Raw genomic sequence first — 20,133 nt, forward strand, 5'->3', positions numbered from 1 at the left:
TACTGACCTCTACAATGATTTATTCAGAGTACCTCAACTAAAGGCAGCCAAAAAGGGCAGAAGAAAAACAAGAGATTTACTCCAGGTTTTCTATCCTGTACTTGCTTTGCATATGAAGCAAAAATTCAGAAACAGGCAAATGCATACAGAATTCTTTTATTTAACTTAAATCATGTAGTACTGAAACTACTAGAAAAAAGCAGAGTAAGAGAAACTAAAGGAGCCTTAGCTTCAGCCATTCAAAATAGACAAAGTTTCTTCTTTTCATAATGTAAAGAATCCCGAGTATATCGCAATAACAGGAATAAATTCTTACAACAGAATATACAAAAACATTTTGAAATTTTTTTTAATCTACTGATTCATTTTAATATAAACACAGGAATTTCTTTAGGAATAATTTATACACAGCAAGTCTTTTTATGTAATAAATTGGCCATGTTATTGTTTAATTTTCTCTTTAAAAAATTTAAACAAGAAAACTTGGAAAATGTTGTATTTGCAACTGCATCCATTCCTTAGCACTTTCTAGTTTTGTTTTTGTCCCAGAGGTAGACAAACTCTGGCCAATCCTTTCATCTCAAACCTCACTGGTTCAGAAAACAGAAGAGCTGATTTTCAAACAGCATCTAAATCAACCATAACCCTTCAACAATGCGGTTGGTCAAATTTTGGGGGAGTGAGGGAGAAGGAATCTTCAATATTCTTAAATAAAAATAAATAGGGACCCTGCCTCGCTCATTTCAACAAAGCTTCAAATGGTTCTCAACATCTTTAGAGGCTGCATACAAACTTTTAAAGCGATAAGAAATCTGCAAACAGTTCTTCAACAGCAATTATGAAAAACATCTTCCCTCCTTCTCTTACACAGTCACATCCTTCAAACCACATGGCCACCATAAAGCAGGTACTGGACAACACAAGTGAGACTGGGTAGCAGCAAAACCCGTTCTGTTTCCCTGACCAGTGAGGTTCTTGTAATTCATGGAGTTAACTGCCCTAGACAGTAAAGTGAAATGACCAGTTAAGATGATCCCACCCCAACCAGAGGGCTCTGGAAGACCAGGATACTGAAGATACAGAACATTTCCCCAACTCCTTTATTCATCTGCTGTATACTGGGACACAAAACTTGGGTGGGTGAGGGGAGAGGGACACTGTCAGTTGGACAACTTCGCGATCCTTTCTGGCATACTGTAAAGCTAGCTAGGAAACTGGTACCATCCAAAAAACCTGATCACATACAGACACACCCACACACAGAAAAGTGCCCTTAAATTATATTTTAGGCATTTGTAAGCTACAAACATTTTATAAAATTATTCTACGTACTTACAAAAATGCAATGAAACATTTATTTAGTTCTTGTAAACCAGATCTTTGTCAACTGACTACCCGTAATCTACTGGACTTAAAGCCCTATTGAAAATGCTAATGGTTACTAATCAATGAAACACATACCAAGAAAAAAGAAAAAAATTGAAAAGAAAAAGAATGAGCACACACACATATGCACACACACACACACCAGTGATGGTCTGAAGGTCCAATCAGACCAACTGGAAGTTGAAACTGTTTCATACAGAAGGATGGTGATAACCATTCAACTCCTGCAAAGGAATTGATCACTCTGGTTGTGAAGTCCAGAGCTTTATTTACAAGTACCAAGGATCAGAATTGTTGTACCTGAGCTCTGATGTTGTCCCACAAGCTAAGCTCAGCAAACTACCTCAAACTTCTGCCCACCCCTGTGTCTTTGTGAATACCCATTTCCATATCCCTGGTTTCAGGTCTCTCTGCACAAACACTTCTCATTTCTCCACTCAGTTTTAGGTTCAATTTTCTCTGAACTGAGGGATCCTTCAGAACCCTCCTGCCTGTTTATAGTTCTGTATCTTCAGCACCCCTGGCCACTACTGTTGTTTCTATGCATCATTCTTAAATTCATGTCTGCACAACTACTCATGGGTTAAGTTGCAATATCTGGCTTTTATCACTGGTTAGTAAGGAGTGGATCCCTTGCACCTTCCTCCACTGTTGTTCAGCCCAGTGATTAAACACATGGTTGACAAACAAAGTAAGAATATCAGGAAACAAGTGTTACTTGTACTAATGGAATGAAAAGGGTTTAAATATATATATCTATATTATAGATATACATATGCATATATATATATGTATATATAGATATATATGTATGGAGTTACACGAACAATAGGAGTGTTGTTCACTTAGACTCAGATTGTACAAAACACCCCTCAGAAGTTCCCAGAGGACCTGACAGCAGCTCCATCTGGTGACCAGCCATCCTGGGCAAACTGGGCTTTCTTTCTTTGTTTTTAAAGGCCATCAAGAGTATCAGTGCAAACACACACCTTGAATCATCCAGCACTTTGCACCCACTTGAACCAGCAGAGGCATCACCTGGTGCACACAGGCTGGCCTCGGGCTTGGCTTCTGCCTCTGCTGCACGCTCCCCAGCTGAGCAGCTCACTCAGTACCAGGCAGCTGACACTTCTGTGTTTAGGTAGGAGTCACATTCCTTTGCAACCAAACCACCTTCTGTGCCACCCCAGCAGCTTTTTCAATGCAAGTCAGGTGAGAGCAATGGCCAAGCAGAAAAACCAAAGCTGCCTGCTCCCGTGGTGATGCCAATTTGTTATCCTGCTGCAGTCAAAACATCTCGGTGCCATTTGTCAAACTGCTGGTTTTCAGGGATGGGTGGGCTTTTGTTTTTAATTTATAAACAAATCGGATTACTTTGACTTTATTCAAACACAGCTGAAGTTCTAAATAAATTTTCCATACCAGACAAGCCAGTGGTCTCAGGGAAGAACAACATTACAAACCATTTTATGACTCTATCAAGCCAACATTAATTCTCAGTCGTTCACATGCACAAACAACTTGATTTACTGTCCAAGGGAAGTCAGCATGAAAAACCCATGTGAATAAAGCTATTCAAAACGCACAAAACAACAAAAAAAGCTATGGAAACAAACAGAACAAAAAAGGAATTAAGCTTGAATTGCAAACACAGAATGCAATGGTATAATGAAGGTGGTTTGGTCCAGGAGAGCTGTCACCACGCACGTGTACGTGATGCCATGTGACTGTCTTCTACTGAAGTGCTTTTTGAAATGTGTATCATGATGGGCACTATGTCATTAGTGTTTCTTCCTAATGCATTTTAAAACCACCTACACACAATTGTAATATCAGTAACTTGGACAGTTTCAACAAAACCCTCCTAGCCAGCTGAAAGATCTGAGGATCTCCAGTTGTGGTAATCAATATGTGCAAGAGAGGGCAATAGTCACTGCACCAAAAGGTCACTGGAACCTCATAAAAAACAGCAAGCAAAAAACACCTATGAAAAACTTCCAATTTTGCTAGTTTCTCAGGGCTAGAAGCTGCTCCTCCAAGAGAAACTCTGTAGTACTTAACCACAACGTTGTATATTCACAAGGCCATGCACAACTCCAAGTAGCCAAGCACCACATTACTCAGATACCACAACCAACACCTGTACGAACAGCTGCCAGAGCTGGAAAAAGAGAAACATTATACATCAAGTTGACAGCAAGCCCGGGTTAGTCCTGTGTGCTTGTAAACCAGTTACACGCTGTCAGAGGGCAGTTAAAATCTGATGGCGGGTCCATCAGAATCCACAGTTATGAAGCATATCAATGGGGGAAGAAAAGGGAACTGAATTTTTACTGGCATGTTAAAGAAAGCAATTCAATGTTAGTTCTGAAATAAAAAAAAAAAAAAAAATCAGTGCTCTTATCAAACAGAAGCAGCAAAGATGCAAAGCTGTAAACTCAATGTAGTAGTATCATCAGGCAGTCCGTGACAGGTTTTTCACCATTTTTTACTTTTTTTTCATCAAGACAGCAATGTTATTGCTGCATGAGCCAATTTCTTTTTAGGTGCTGATTCAGCCAAAAAACTTTTTGGTGCTTGTGGCAATCTGAGGGAAAACTGGCTGAGCCCATTCTACAGGACAAAGAATAAGACCATTCTCTTTACACTTAATTCCTCTGGACCTTCAGACATTACAGCAATTGATTTCTGCAACAGATTTCATCAAATAATCATAACTTGAAGTCTTTGTCTCAGGTCAGCTGCATTTCTGCTCATCTAAAAATGAGTTTTGTTGCTGACTCAAGGGCTGCTGTGACAGTCCTCACCTTTGCCTTTCCTTAAAGAATGATCACCCTAAGTTAGACAACTTGGATTTCTCCTCACAATAATGAATCTGAGCCAAAAAAACCTGGAGAAACTCCTTGAAATTGAGGCAAATATTCTGAAGTGACCCTTTGTGACAAGCAGTGACTGTTCCCCTCCAGAACCTAGAGCATGTGGTATTATGGAGTGAGAGGTTACCAGTATCAACGGCATTTATTGGCTGCTGAGAAATGTGAGATGTATTTTTTGTATATACACACATGTAAAAAAATAAGAGTGAGGTAGATAAATGTTTGAAAAAAAAAATAAAATCAAAAACTGTCCCCCTGTCATACTCAAAAACCCTTATCTCAGTATTTAAATTTATTATGGGGCATCTCTACAGTGATTTAAACTGATATCACAAAAATAAATAAAAAATCCTACATAGAATACCTTCTTAATTAAACTTTTTTGTCTTTTTCATTTTTAAAAGGGAAAAATAACTATGGGACAGAGGCAAGAGAAGATAATGGGATCTAAACTACACAAGCAAAAAGCACTACAAACATTTTAAAATCTCCAGTCAAAACTAGCAATCAGTATATTTTAATTCTTTGTTCTTACTCAAAAGGTTTAAACATTTCCATCCCAGAACCACCTCTTCACTGCCATCATTTGGTTGGATCAGTGCTAAACAAAGGCTTAGATGCTGTAGCTAACGTTAGATGAGCAACTGGCACGGCTCCTTGGTTGTAGACTTTCTGATGGCCCCCTCCTTACCCTTTCACCAAGGCTTCTGCAACTGAACAAACAAGCTTACTCATTTTCTTTTGTTCTGAGGTTTGGTCTATGATTTAAGCAACAAGCTTGTACTTGTACAGGTTTCCATAGCTGCCAACACGTAACTGTTTGCTAGCCAAGCCACTGGCCCCAGCTACATGCTTTCCACCCAGCCCCATGGAAACAGTGTGGTGGGTTTGGTTTGGTTTAGTGTTGGTTTTTTGTTTTGTTTTTTTTTTAAACCAGGGGTGCAAAGTGCAGCCCTGGGTGCCCTCCATGGGGGCTTCCTCACTGAGAAGGTGAAGAGCTGGGGTTTGCTGGAGCCAAGTGTTCAGTGGCTACCCAAAGCATGCCTGGCATCACCAGCTCCAACTGGTATAGCTCTTTTTCACAGGGTGGAAGGGTTAAAAGAGTCTTTATAAAAATGAGTGACCCGAAAGCCTGGTGTCTAACTGTTGTACTTGACAAATAAAAAAAAAACAACAAAACATATATGTGTGTGTCTGTGTGGGGAGTGTGGGTGGGGATGGGTGGGTGGATGTGTGCCACAACCAAAACAAGCAGGGAGGGAAGGAGGGGTAGGACCCTTGTACAACAATGAATACAAACACTGAACAAGAATGTACTAAATATTTAACCTTTTTTCTGACCTGAGTTTGTATCATGCCTTGCACTGTAAGAGACTCGCGTGCTGTCTGGGCAGAGCTTAGTGAGAAGGAAGGAAAACTGAGGCTTAAAACCACCAAAGCACTGCCAGAGTGTTTCTGTGCAGAGTGTCCCTTCCTTCTCCATCTCCCCCCTCAAGAGCCCTGTAGCCCACACAGCCAAGATGTTGTAAAACAACTAATGGGAAAAAAAATAAAATAAAAAAAAAAAATTAAAAAAAAAAAAAAAAAAAAAAAAAAAAAGAGGAAACTTATTTATAAAAAGGCATTAAACAGTTCATGGCAAATCATATGAAAGGTATCAGTTACTGGGAAGGAGGAAGTAGAAGTTACACACTATAGTACAAAGCATAAGAAAATTTGTTGAAGTGGGAGGGAAGGGAAGGAGGGCAGACCTGAAGGTTTCATAGATTAAATCCACAAAGATAAAGAACAAAAAAAATAGCAGCTTTTTTCTGTACAGACATATAGATGAGTATCCGAACCGTAAAAAAGTTATAAAAGTGACACAAAAGACAATGTGTATGCAAATGATCCATGGTCTAACATAGAACTGCAAGACCCTTCGAGAAGTCTTAATAATAAAGAGAAAAGGTCAACAAAGCATCATATACTTGAATCCGGTTACTGCTTTTTTTTGTCTTCTCCAATTTGGGTTTCTAGGTGGTTTTTTCCTTGCAAGCCTGTGAAGAAGGCTGCAACGATGGAGATCTCTGTCAGTTATTTTCATGGTTTTCATGTTTCATTTTTGGCTTGCGGTTGACTTTTTTTTTTTTTTTTTTTTTTTTTTTTTTTGTAGGAAATGCACATGTTTATTTAGCTCACCACTGCCAGTTTTGTCCAGAATTCATTAGGATGGGGATAGGAGTGGAGGGAGGGCTGTTTCTTTACCCCATCCCTTTTATCTTCTCCATCACGAGAGAAAAAAAAAAAACAAAACAACAACAACAAAAAAATCCCATCTTGTCCAGTTTTGAAAAAAGATCTAGACAATTTGATTTTATTTTTCAATTTTTTTTCTTTTCTTTTTTTCTTTTTTTTTGAAATACCAGTGTATGATTGAATAGAATGTATTGGTCAGGATCTCTTTTTAACAGAGCAGTTGATTACTGTACTCCTTCCATGCCTATGAAAAAACAAAACAAAACAAAAACAAAAAACAGAGTTCAGGTTTTTTTTTTTTTGGCAAAATTTGGCAGCGCTGAAAATGGTACCAACCTCCGACGAATGATGGCCCTTTTTTATTCTTTTATGTGTTCCTAAAAAGATTAAAGAGCAACATTAAAAATCCAGTCTGTTTTAGTTTTGTTGTTGGTTTTTGTGGATGTGTGGGTGGTTTTAGTCGGTTTTTTTGTTTGTTTGTTTTTATAAAGACCTACAGTGTTGGGCAGGTGCTTGCAAGGGTACCAGGGAGCCACCTGGCCTGCGATATCTTTGATCTGATAAAAGTGCTGTAGGGTTGAACTTGCAGGCAGATATGTTTCCCATTATGAAGCAAAGAGAGAGACAGAAAGAAAGAGAAAGAAGAGAGAGGAGGGAGAGAGAGAGAGAGAGAGACATCAGATCTCAAGTTTTCTGTTGCTATTAAGTGTTAACATTTAGAGTTTTAAAAGGCCAACTGTGTGCCCCATGAATGGAGTCCTTTACTGAAACAAACATCTGCTTGCATATTGAAAAAAAAAAAAAAAAAAAAAAGAAAAAATACGGTAACTTGTTTACTGAAAAAAAAACCAAAAAAAAAAGAGGGTTCTCCCAAGTGCAGCTATGGCAGTTCTGAAGATCCACTGAGGTACAGTAGGCTTTTGAATATATTGTAAATTTTCTTTCTTTCTTCCCCCCAAACGCATGTGTGTTTCTCTGTGGTTTATTTCTGTCAGATTCCGGGTCTAGGGATCAGCAGGCCGACGACTGGGGCAGGGGCAAGGCCCTCTCGTTCTTGCGTCCCCCGTTCATGTGTGCGTAGGGCTGTCTCTCCTCGAAGCTGGCCCTAAGGACCACCACGCCTGGGCCATTCTCTGCTTTGTGTCCTGAGTGCTTGTCAGTGGGTTGGAGGGTGGAGGAAGGATCTAAAGGAATGCTCTCCATGTTTTCAGTCTCCAGGTCAAGCTCCTCTGTGTCTGGAGGTTTGTTCTCTTCGCTGTAGAAGAAGGAGACCTCTTTGAACGCTGGATCCAGCTCGTCTTTGATGCTACCGATGATTTCCAGGAAGGAAGGTCTCATTTTTGGATTGTACTGCCAGCACATGCGCATCAGTTCAAACCTGGACAGGAGACACACAGCAAAACCACTTACTGAGGTGTTGTACCAGCCCAATCAACCACGACTCAACCAGACCACATGGTTCTGAAAATCACTCTATCCTGATGGAGGATGAAGTGACAGAATTTTCAAAGGCCGAGGATGAAGTGACAGAATTTTCAAAGGCTGAGATCCCCATGCCACATTTCAACCTTCTTTCTACTCACTGATTTAATTCTACAGCTCCTGACTCAACCTTCTCACACACTTGCCCATAAAACAGTCTCATGGATACCTGACACGCAGAAGCATTTCCTACTTAGACTTGGTTTCTTTTTCCTCCCAAATACCCTGGTCCTTATTCATCCTACAGCTATATGATAGTGCCTCTCTCACAATATATTATTTTCACAAAACTGTTCCCTACCCTAGCAATATTGTCCTGGAAAAAAATTAAAATAGGAAATACACACAAGGTAAAGCACCACTTTTTTCCCCCTGAAAGAAGAAAATTACATTAAAATTAACTGCAATCCCCTAAAGACATTTGCCAATCTCAACGACATTTTCTCATCTTTTACTTTTAAATGATGATGTTTTCATTTACAGCCAGGGATGCATTAATATTTTACAGCGTGTGAGATCATCTGGTTAAGCACATCCATGATTAGATCTCTACAATGTCCTAATGCTGGCAAAACAAAACCACAAAACGAAACAGTAATATGTACATAATGAAAACAGCATTTTCATAACACAGCAAAATTGGATATCCCTGAGAGATGGCCCTGAGCTTTAAACACAACACAAGAAAGGATTTTACTGTCTGGAAAGGTGGAATAGGGACGTTTTCTGTTAACACAGCAGAAGTAATAGGACAAATTTAAATAAGAAAAGGAAGATTAACATTAATTCTTCAAGCCAATCCTCTGTGTACACAGCACTCAGAGCAACACGCTGTGTGTAGGAAGTCACCACTGGCCAAAACTACAACTTTCTGTGCTTGAGTAAGAATGGATCTAGTAGTAAGACACACCAAAGAACTATGTTTGAGTTAAGGAGAATCCTTCCCAGCCTGACTTAGCCTCCAGCACTGAGACCAGCACCCTGGTCCTGCAGCCACCTTAGGTTTGGTTCCCTACCTCCGTCAGCTTTTCCGTGACTGAAAGCCAGGTAAGCCAGGTCACCTAAACTTTTTGTTTTTATCCTATATACAACAGTACCCTTTTCCTAACTTCCACACATTTTTGGGAAGTAAACAAGCAATTGTATTTTATGCTTTAATCAGCTCCCACTGCCTTATGTCCTGGCAAAAGTCTACTGGAACTTTGCAGCAGTGTGTCAAATTCTCTTTTTTTATTAGTAAAAAAAAAACAAGAGAGAGAGAGACAAAACAAAAAAAAAAAAATTCATTTCTTTTCTGTGTAACACCTAAGTCTATCACAGAATAATGTCTTAATGTCTCCAGAGTCCCTGCTCTAGAAGAAACCTTTCAACAAGACTTTAACTGAGCTGGAACACCCTGGACTCTGAAGGCTGTTGCTGTTCATCACTGCCCATAGCTGGGTCTGGACAGTCTGGGAACCCTGATCTGAAACAAAACCAAAGCAAAGCAATCCCCTCCCCCAGAAAGAGTGCTGAATTTCCTGCTACGGTGCACTATGTTCTCAGCTGCCATCAACCAGCAAAGAGGGAAAGCTGCTGTGTTTGGACTGCAAACACTGCCGAGAGTGCTTCAACCAAAACAAAAGCAATCTGACTTGAAGTGCATTTGAAGTCACAGTGATTCCTGTTAGAGCTCAGCTGGCACAGCTCTGCCTCAACAAAAAACCAGCCACCTGAGCACGGCCTTGTGACACCCAAAAAGCAGCTGGCAAAACCAGTCTGTGCTGGGAGAACTCCCCAAGCACTCAATGCTGTATTGTAACAGGCACGTAGACACGTAAACACTGTTCCACTGTTGCTTCGTTTTCAGCGTTCACAAAGTCTTCCAGAGCAAAAGTGAAGCCACACTACATAAAACTACACCATAACCCTCACCCGCAAACGTGGAGGCAAGCTGGAGACATAAATATATAAAATCCATTTCTGTTACTTCATTGCTGTTTCCTCTCCAGCTGACTGCTACGTCCCTGAATAGAAGTGGTGGCAGGAGCCAAGAACACTGGATATTCACTGGCGCCTGGCCTGGGGCCTAAGGGCAATGCTAAGGAGATACCACAAGCAGTGGAGTAATGCATGTGACATCAGCACAAACAAGGACATGTGATGCTTCTTTTAAGCCATTCCAGATTTAAAAACCCTACAGAGTTCCCATAAAAGGATTTTAAAAAAAAAATTTCTATCTAACTCTGTGGGTTCAAAGACCTTGCTCACATTGTATTAAAAAACCTAAACCAAACCAAAACAACCTTTTCCAGTAGATAATGGAAGAATTCATTTACAGGCTGGTAATACAACCTGAGTAGTTTCATAAAGGGTGTTTCTGACTGGCAGCAAGTGAGCTCAAGAAAAATTGCAGGCATCATCATGAGGTAGAGGAATAGGCAGTGTCTTCCCCATGCCTCTTTTGCTCAAGGAACTGAGGAAATCCTGTGTTAGCTTTTGCACTGAGATGGCAAAAAATAAGAACCAAACCAAAAAAATGGAGTTACTATAGAAGCTGCATTCCATTAGTGTGTGTGTCTGTGCTTTGCATCAGACTTGATTTTGTGGGGAGAAATGAAAAAACCTCTCCTGTTCTGCTGATGCTACCTCTGTGTAGCAGACCCTGGTTTCTAACTGAGTGCTCAGCAGGAACAAAGGGGAGCTCAGCAGTGTGTAAATAGTCATCTTCAATACATGTGGGGGAAGCAATTTTGCTTCAAAAACAGAGTGGAATTCCAGCCTCCACAACTTTTAAAAGCCCCATGGGAACACACTGTCTGAGAGCTTCAGCTGTAACAAACCTTCTTGCCATGCAGCCATCACCTGATGAGCACTGCCAGAACAATGGGAGGACATAAAACCAGAACTTATTACACAGGAAGAGGAGAAAACCAGCAAAGCTTCTCCTGGCACCGTCTTATTGAACCATCTGTCTTATTGCATGGTTCTGCCTGTAAAACCATGCAAACTATGCCAAGAGGGTGTAGCATAAACAGAACTGAGTCTTGTTTCACCCTGTGGAAGAGTAAAAAGCCTCTAGAAATACCATCCCCTTCGTGTTGAGCCCTTTTTCACAGGGATATATCACAAGACAACTGCACCATAAAATCCCTCATCACACAAGCATCCAATACACCCAAGCTGCAGAACAGAACCTCTCCAGTTCTTTGGGTCTCCTAAGTCTCTGATCCACCTACAAGCTGCTGCCTTGCTGTTATTTGGCTTGGCAAAACACAGTCACCAACAAGCAACACCACCACTGCAGGCTTAGGAGAAACATCCAAGCCTGCTCCTACCCTGTAGCACTCACACTCAAGAGACCCTCACAAAAAGTACAGTACAGTGGCTGGAGTGTGCATGGCTGTGTCAACACTCACATAATCTGAAAGATTAAAACCAGCAGATTTAGTGACAGTTGCAGCAAGATTCTGCACTCTGTTCTCACCTAATGCTTCTCCCTGTAGCACTCTACCTCTTCCACCTGTTCTGGATGGTTTTTGTACATCACTATGCTCCCCTCTCTCTACAGAAAGGCAAATTTGTGCTCTGCCCTAAATTTAAGTTGTTTCCAAGTCAAACTAATTGAAAGAAAAAAGTATCTCTGCATTTATAGCCCCATACATGGGATGTGTAGAAGTGCAGTTCCTGGCTGCCCTTCTCACTTGCTGTCATGCAAGAAGCAAACTGACTTCCCTGCAGCAGGTGGACTTTGCTTTCTGAACATCTTGAGTTAATATTGTGAGTTTAATATTAAAGTACCAGTCAGTCTCCACCAGTAAGAATTTGTGCTGTCTAAAAAATTACCTTCCACTGCACAGACGTGCCAAGAAAGCTGCCTCCAAAAAGAATCTTTAAGCAACCTCCATAAAGAGGACTGTATTTTACAAGGGGTTTCACCATGTGCTTGAGAAAGCAATTGCCTGAAATGTGCTGGGTATGCATGACAAGATCCACGTGCAACTTTTTTTTAATGGAGAGAACTAGCTAAATTCAGAGGAAGATTCTTATTGTTCTGCACCTCTCCACTGCCAGGCTAAAGTCTTGGTGGCCAGAAGTGATGTGTGAAGGCTCAGCAAGCCAAGGGATATCTCTGAGGAGGAAGGAGAATGGGCCAGGTGGGCTGCAGTAAATAGTGTCCTGCTGTGATTCCCCTCCTGTACCCTGGCCCTGGGTTAATGAGGAATTTCTGATGCTCTGTCTCTTGTTGAGTTTGTTCTTAACCATAAAGGTGTTTTTTTTCTTTCCTACGGATTCAGGGAGCCACCTCCTTTCCACCCCCTACTATTCTTCCATTCCTGCCTACTCCTCCCCTCCATTACACAGGTCTGACCATGTTAAACAATCTCCAGCCAATCTGACTGCCAGAAATTCCCCACAGCATCATGGAAGGGAAAGAATGTGCAACTGAGGAATCACATGGCAGCTACACCTCCCCCTGCATATACCACCCACCCCCCTCCAACAACAAAACAACCCTGCCTGTCATCTGAAACCAAAGCCAGCACTCCAGCCAAAACAGCTCTTTTCCTAAGAATCCCAAGCAGCTGAGGGCCCTTAAGTGATTGTATCCCCTCTGTGGGCCTCCAGAAAATTTCAATAACTGCAAGACACAGTATTTCCTTCCCAAAAGCCAGTTTGGGAAGTCTATCAAAGTAATGAAGTCTGAACAACTGAAACTGCTGTACACAAAAGCCAGCAGAAACATTCCAACGATGTAAAGCTCCAAACTGCAGCCTGCCACAGCACTGTGCACTGCTGCAACAAGGCTTCAGATCTATTCTAGGGGCAGGCAAAGGTTTTTCTGTAGGCTTCTTTCCTTGCTTGCAGGAAACGAAGCTGTGAGCAGGGGAGATTTGTTTATTTCAATCTGATGAGCACTGTGACCGAAGCAGCAGATCCAGTGCTGCTTCAGACAAAGGAAAGATACAGTCATTGCTCTGCATGCTGAACCAAAAAGTTGATTTCCACAGTTTATGCACAAGGCAGATCAGTTCATCCTATGCTCTTTTTTCTCTTTATGCTCAACAGAACTACTTAAAGTAGAAGATTTAGGCACAAAGTCTTGTAGCGAATGTCACTTATGGGCATTTGTTAAGTCTAATTTTATTCAGGAACAAAAAGATTTGAGCTTTCTTTCCTTATTAGAGAGAGCCCAAAGTGAGATTCTGGCCACAAGCAAAATGGTTTTCTGGTGTGTCTATACTATAAAACACTAGATTGGCAGAGACTCTTCCAGCAAGCACCTCACATCACCGTCACTTTTCTAATAAGCCCTTCACATGGTAGATAGGGCAGGAGCAGACACTGAAGGATCAGGCAGAATAAACTAGGTGCTAAAACCCGTGGTGACTGTTGACACTTACAGCATATCAGGACAATTGTCTGGTTTTTCCAGCAGCCCTCCTTCCATCACAAAGCGGAGCACTTGTTCATTGGTCATGCCTTGGTAGGGCTGCTCTGCCAATGTTGCGATCTCCCAGAGCACAACCCCGAAGGACCTGGAAAAGAAACCACAACTTTAGAAAGCCAAGTAATCTTTACAAGGATACTTTTCTTAGATGACATTGGGCAGGCAGGTGACCACAGTTATGTTATTTTACAAAAAAAAAACAAAAAAACAACTGTTCAAAGTGTGCAGCTGTTGTGCTTGCCACGAGACCTACACTGAGAGAGTGTTGACTTCAGACACCTCCAGTCAGTGGTGAGAAACAGGCTCCCAGTTCTGAATGCCTCTTCAGAACAGCCTTTGTAAGAAAAGACTGCTAATATTACACCTCCATTTTCCACACCATAATCTCCAGCTCTGAGCTAGTCCTGGCTATGATCAGTCAGTGGTCCAACATTGCTTGGTTACACTGGTTCTGTACAGGCCAATCAGTAAAAAAGCCACCACAAGTTCATTGCACTGACTGGTGTCCTAACTCATAGAGGACTTAAGCTGTGAGCTTCCCTGGTCAATCAGCTCACATCTCATCTCCCTTTCCCATGGTTTTGTGTTCAGACTTTAGGAGCACTGCAGGGTGGGAATAACAGCAGAGAGGAGAAAAGGAAAGGTACAGGTAAAGCAACAACAACAAAAAAAAAATTTAAAAATCCGTTCCTATCCTTGTGCTACCCGGCTGGACCTCAGGCTGGACAACAATAGTCTGCAAAAAGATCTGTGTGTGGCTGGGTGCAGGGAATCAAACTTTCTGAACAGGTGGAGAAGAACCAGGAGAGAATGGTTATTCAAACTGAGCTTGGCAGGTTGTCCTCCACCCACGGAAACAGCATGAAAAAAACCTTTGCATGAAAAAATTTAAACTCAGGATCTTTACATAACATATCTCTGTTATTCCTGATAGCAGCTGAGAAGGCAGCAACACAGAGCTGTAAGCTCTAATTCCACTGCAGGCTGCTTTTCACCAGAAATACTTGAGTCACACAAATCCGATTTAGAAGCTGCAGTTTTCCCTTATCAGTCTGGCAAGCAGAGAGCTCCCACCACACCTGTGCATCTCATCTGCCTTACCACTAAAAGCAAGTCAGCCAACCAGCAGACCTCTATTCCCCAGGCACATAAAAACACTTCTTGGGTAATACTTTCCCTCTATCCCTCTGCTTTGGCTTCTTCCACATTTTAAGTCAAAGGTGCAAGTAAAGATCGAGGTATTCGACACAGAGCAACAAAACCAATTTTGGAAAAAGACACTGAAGAAATGGAAATGTTTTCCAGCTTCTTGCACCTCATTTGACCCTTTTAAGGCCCCTGCAGAAACTCAAGTTACCCCTTTCGCAACATGTGTGTAACTATGTTCTTGAAACTGAGCTCCTATCTCCTTCCAACTAACTACAGAGGACAGCAGAAGTGGAAAGTCTGTCTAATAACAGGAATTGATTACTGGCAAGGAAAGATAAGAAGAGTTATGTAATTGGGTAGTTTGAATGTAAGTATTGACACTTTCTAAAAATACCTCCATTTAAAATTAGTTTATTGAGCAGACATGGCTCATGTTGTCTGCCCTGCACTGAAGAGCCATCTACCCTTTGAGCTGTTGTGCAAGGAAAATCCAGATGCTGTCTTGCCTTCTGTGGCTAAAATGCTGAGTCAAGGTTAGAGACAAAGAAGTGTAGTTTCATTCGGGTATTGTTGTGAAAACAGGAGTTCAATATTATTAGCTGGTTATGGGAGAATGGTTTTATCTTTCAGTTATCCACTCTATCTAAAATGGTTTCCTTCAGGATCCAGAAGCCACAAACAGACTTGCAATGGTGTTTGCCTTTCAGGGCAGGGAGGGACAGAGGGTCAGCTCAACGTTTTGATGTCTTTGAAGCTACTTTGATCACTGCAGGAATAACGAGAGCAAGTCTTGTGTACCTACTAGTCATATTATCATAACAAACAAACCCATGTTGCTCCTCCAAGGCAGCTCTGAAATAATGCAAGACGCTGGAGACTTATTTATAGAAATACACCCTCACCCTGAAACAGTATTACATTAATTTTAAAACGTTCTCCCTCCCCAACTACAAGAAAAACAGTCTCGTCTAATTGCCTCATTCTTCAGTCTGAAAAGCAGTAAAATAATGGATTGCTGAAATAAAGCCCCACCCTTCAAAACCTCCAGACACTCTTTTTGCAGTTTGCCATTTCACCTTACAGCTTATAAATCTTGGACTCTGACCACTCACAGAGCTTTGTCTTTTTGACATTTTGGCTTCTAAAACTTATCTCGAAGAACATGGAACCAGATGTCACAATATCCTACCAAAAATGCAAAAAACACAAATTTCAACCTTTTTTTTTTTAACTGCTTGACGAAAATAAATGCCCCCCAGACAGCCAAGCTACATGGCTTACACAAAGCGTCTTCAAAAGCTGAACTTATACAAGGAGCCAGGTAATTTTTCCTGGCAGGAAGAGACCTTCAGTGCAGTGTCTTGTCTAAAAGTTATTGAGAACCTCACCAGAATGATCCTTTCAGCCATAAGCAGATCAAGTAAATAGACCTTTTTTCAAGACTCTGGCAAGTCAAGCTCCACCACATTTGGAATTCAGATTACAATTTCTGAATCTAGAGCTGTGGATACACATAGCAAACACAAATGTGTACATATTCTAAATAAACAGCTTCATGTTGAACCAGGTTTTTTGTACCTCAAGATAGCATATGCCTTGGTGGGCATATCTTGCTTAGACTATCCCACTGATAAACTGCAATCCTGTAGATTCAACCCTGCTTTGGACCGAGTGATGAACACCAAATCTTGTTAACACTGCAGGGAGAACTTACCTGCTCCCTACAACAACTGAAGTACTACTAATTGACTCTTGGTGATTGATTCAACATCACATCTACAGGGTCTCCGTATCTGGAATTTGAGTTATGTTTTAATAATAATGTGCCTTAGAAGATACAGGTTAAAGGTGTGTGTGGCACAAGTGCAGCAGATGTCACAGAGCTGGGCAAGGCTGCAGCTTGCTGCTGATACAATGGCTGGACTTAGAAGTTTCTATTCTGTGGTTAAGAACAGGCAGGTCTGCCAGTTCTTCACTCCAGGCTCGTTCAGTTTTACATCTGAGGATTTTTCTAGTGATGCAGTCCAATTTTCTGTCTGCTTTGTGAAGCCATTACAAGCCCCAAAATTCTCTGAGTGCAAGAGGACTGCCAAAAGTATGCCTGTGTTGTTCTGTTAGACAAATGGCTGATGCAGGGCTTCCCCTTCAACTCAAAGTGGTTATTTTAATCTATTTCCAAGTTTGAGGGTTACTGGATTTATAACTAAGTTACAAGTCATATGCAAAAAAATTAAACAACACTCTGGTGTCTTGCCTTTTCACTTTCTACGTAATTTCTCTTATGAACCTTTCACTTAAAGCCAGCGCTGTGGATCACAGCCCACTGACTCCAAAAATCCTCAAGCTGTTTAAAGAAAATGCAGTTTACTACTAGAATACCATTCCTACTGACTTCTAGACATTTGGAGGCAATCATCTGCCAACTTTAACAGATCAGCAGTCAAATCATCTTGTTAGGAAGGCAGAGAAACCATAAAAGAGAAGAGTTAAGGTTTTGCCAGTGTGTGTTAATCTTCTACCAAATCCTCCCTACCTATCTGCAAAAATTCAGGGGGAGATGTGTGTGGGGAATTGTTCCAGAGTATTATTTCTTCTAAGAAGTGTATTTTGAAATTTCCTGAATGTCTCTATTAACTGCACAGACACAGCAACCAGGCAATGTGCTTTTAAAGAAAAAACTATTTCTGCATCTTGCAGTGTATAAAAGAAGCAAACAAAGCTCCAAATGGAGAAGGTTATACACAAGGGAGAACTCCCAAGAAAAAAAAACCTGCTAGTAAACTGTCTGCAGGAGAGCAGAGTTATTTACACAGAAGGTTTTGATAGAAAAGCAGGTCAGCACTGTGGACCTTCCTATATTCTTGGCAACTTTTAATGCTTTTCTTGAAGGAGGGCAATCTGAAAAATGATAACTTGCTCTTCCAGGTGAAGTTAATGTTTTTCACTGCACAACTGATTTTACAACCCACAGCAGGAAACATGCTGCCACCTCCAGTTTTGGAAATCCATTTAATTCTGCTCTCAGGGAATGAGAGGAGTTTAACCTCAGGAGTTCTTGATTTTGCAATGGAAATACAAAATACAAAGCAGAATGCCTCAGAGTGGAAAAAAGAGAGTTACCTTTGCAGAGACAGGAGGAGCAGTATATTTGGTTAAGTCCACTAAAACAAGAAAAGGGGCTAGAAAGAAAAGGGTCTAAAATACAGTTTTTCCAAGCCCCCTTTTTGTTACCAGACATCGGAGTGTGTGGTGAAGACTCCATCTTTCAGTGACTCTGGGGACATCCAGCGGACAGGCAGCAAACCTTTCCCTCCTTTCCGGTAATAATCTGTCTCGTAGATATCTCTTGTCATGCCAAAATCTAGAAGGAATAAATGTTTTGAGTTTGCATGATAACATGATGAACATTTTTCCCTTCTTTACAAGCCACTGTAGCCAGCAGAGAATCCCATTTTGGTGCAAAGAATCTGCAGTCTGTTACTATGATACTGCACTTCGCAGAGACTTAGCAGGCACTGGACCTGCTGGCTTTAGAATTGTTTAGCTTCCCACTCAACAAAAAAGACATTTGTACAGCTAACTTCAGTGGGCAACAAGTCTGAAAAATTTATATTTATTAATACGAAAAGTTATGGGATTTATGCTCAAGACTTAGAGTAAACTAAGTCTTCTGAATATTATGTAACTCACTATATCTGTTCTCTAAATGAAATTCTTTTCTTTTTAAAGAGTGCAAAGAACTCCTTCAGTACTTAATACTATTGCCCTTAAAGACTCTCACAAGTTGAGGGAAATGCTTCCCTCGTAGGTTTTTTCCCCTCTTTCTAAAGCCAATTTCTAGTGCCTCTATAATATTCCATCTCAAGTGCTACAGAGGATTAGATTATTCATTTATGACCAACAAACCAATACTAAAGACATACTTTGGATAATACATGTCCTTAGCTGCAAATAAATAAACATTTGCAAGATTTTGATATAACAACACTTTTCTCCTGACTGTAACTCAGACTTATTCCAGAATTTTCTTCTTATACAATCAGCTTGACACACATAAAACTGCTGGGTCTTGGTGTTTTCAGACACTAACCAGAAAGTTAATAAATCAGGTGGCATAAAATCTCATACTAATATTAAACAGTGTCTGCTAACACAGTGGACCTAGGACAAAATCCATGTTCCAATAAAGACCTGCAGTTCCCCTTCTTTCCTGGGGAAAAGTGAGTGAAAAGAGGACAGAATTCCTCCAGCTTTCACAGCTATTATTACCAGTCCATGACTTGGATGAGTGACTGACCACTGATCCTTCCCATTCCCTGTCTGCTGGGGACACTGGTACCCTCAGTGCATATGACTGAAAAGTCCATCTGTGCAGCTATTCCATCACTCCTCCCCAACAGGGTGACTTTATCCTGGCTGAATGGGAAGTTCTTCAAAAATGTAATGCAAATAAAGAAATACAGGCAAAGAGCACAGGACAACACAGCACAAAGCTCTTCTTCCAAGTTCTAAACAGTGAGTTGGGGTGGTCCAGTCAAGATGTTCCTAAACTATTTCTAGACAAAGAGATTTCCAGTACTGGTAGAATAAAATGAGAGCTGTGGAGTGTGTATTCCACAAATATGTTTTGGGGTAACCATGTACCATGTGAAGGGGAAGAAATGCACCATCTTCAGTTCAAAGGATTGTAAAACACGCTGGTGAGGGGAGGAGGAGTGAGAAAACTGGAATGGGAAGGATTCAGGCTGGCTTCCCCCAAACCTGCAGAAGATGCACAAAATTCCCCAAGGATCTTATTTCCTAATTAACTGACTCAAAATGAAATGATTTTTACTTTCTCCCAAATGACAGGATTACTTACACAAATTATCAAAATAGCTGAGTTAAGCTCAGAGAGAAAGAATTAGTTTCCTACAGCAGAAGGCTGTTGCTATACATGTTATTTTAATACGCACAACTCAAAAACAGCCAAAAGCTTAAAATCACTCTCTCTGGAGAAAAGGCTGAAAAAACTCATCTGACACTATTTTGGAGAGATGGTGAAAGGAAAAAAAGAGTGGTGTTCTAACAGCAAAGCAGAGGAAAAGCCATTCTGTTGTCTGGAAAGCAGAACTCCAGTTCAGACTGGAAAGCATCCAGCTGAAGTCAAGTCTTACATTCACTTCCAAATCAGATATGCTTAAAAATAATCCCCAAATTCTTATTTCTTGAACCAGAATACAAGAGATGGAATAATTTTTGCACATTAACAGAAAAACAAATGACACATCAGTGGTAACTATGCCATACACCCAGATGTCTGCAGCATCTGCACCTCCAATCACTGCTTCACTAGCTCTTTATAAACCCACATGTTCTCTGATTTCCTCACTGGAACAACAGCAAGTAGAGGTATTCCAAGAGTTTCAACATAATGCTGACTGCTCACAGGTCTTAAATCACAGCAAGCCTGTGATTTAAGCAAGGACCACATTTCATTCTGCAGAAATCTAAGCCAGAGCTAAGTTTCAAAAGGCCTTTTAAACAGCTTTCAGAAAATTAAAATGCTTCTAACATGCTGATTTTTCAGGG

The 20,133-nt window shown here is 40.9% G+C and overlaps 1 protein-coding gene across 2 annotated transcripts in view; it reads right to left on the reverse strand.

Annotated features, from left to right (window-relative positions):
• Positions 1–142: 142 nt before the first annotated feature.
• Positions 143–20,133, reverse strand: part of IGF1R (insulin like growth factor 1 receptor) — a 178,993-nt gene continuing 159,002 nt past the window's right edge. For both annotated transcript variants that reach the window (XM_030457406.1, XM_030457405.1), the window contains exons 19-21: positions 17,794–17,923; positions 13,367–13,501; positions 143–7,878 (exon numbers count right to left, since the gene is read on the reverse strand). In XM_030457406.1, coding sequence (XP_030313266.1) covers positions 7,512–7,878; positions 13,367–13,501; positions 17,794–17,923 — 632 coding nt within the window. In that variant the 3' untranslated portion in view covers positions 143–7,511. The remainder of the gene's footprint in view (positions 7,879–13,366; positions 13,502–17,793; positions 17,924–20,133) is intronic.

The sequence above is a fragment of the Calypte anna genome, chromosome 10, assembly GCF_003957555.1.
Source record: "Calypte anna isolate BGI_N300 chromosome 10, bCalAnn1_v1.p, whole genome shotgun sequence".
NCBI classification, from domain to species: Eukaryota; Metazoa; Chordata; class Aves; order Apodiformes; family Trochilidae; genus Calypte; species Calypte anna.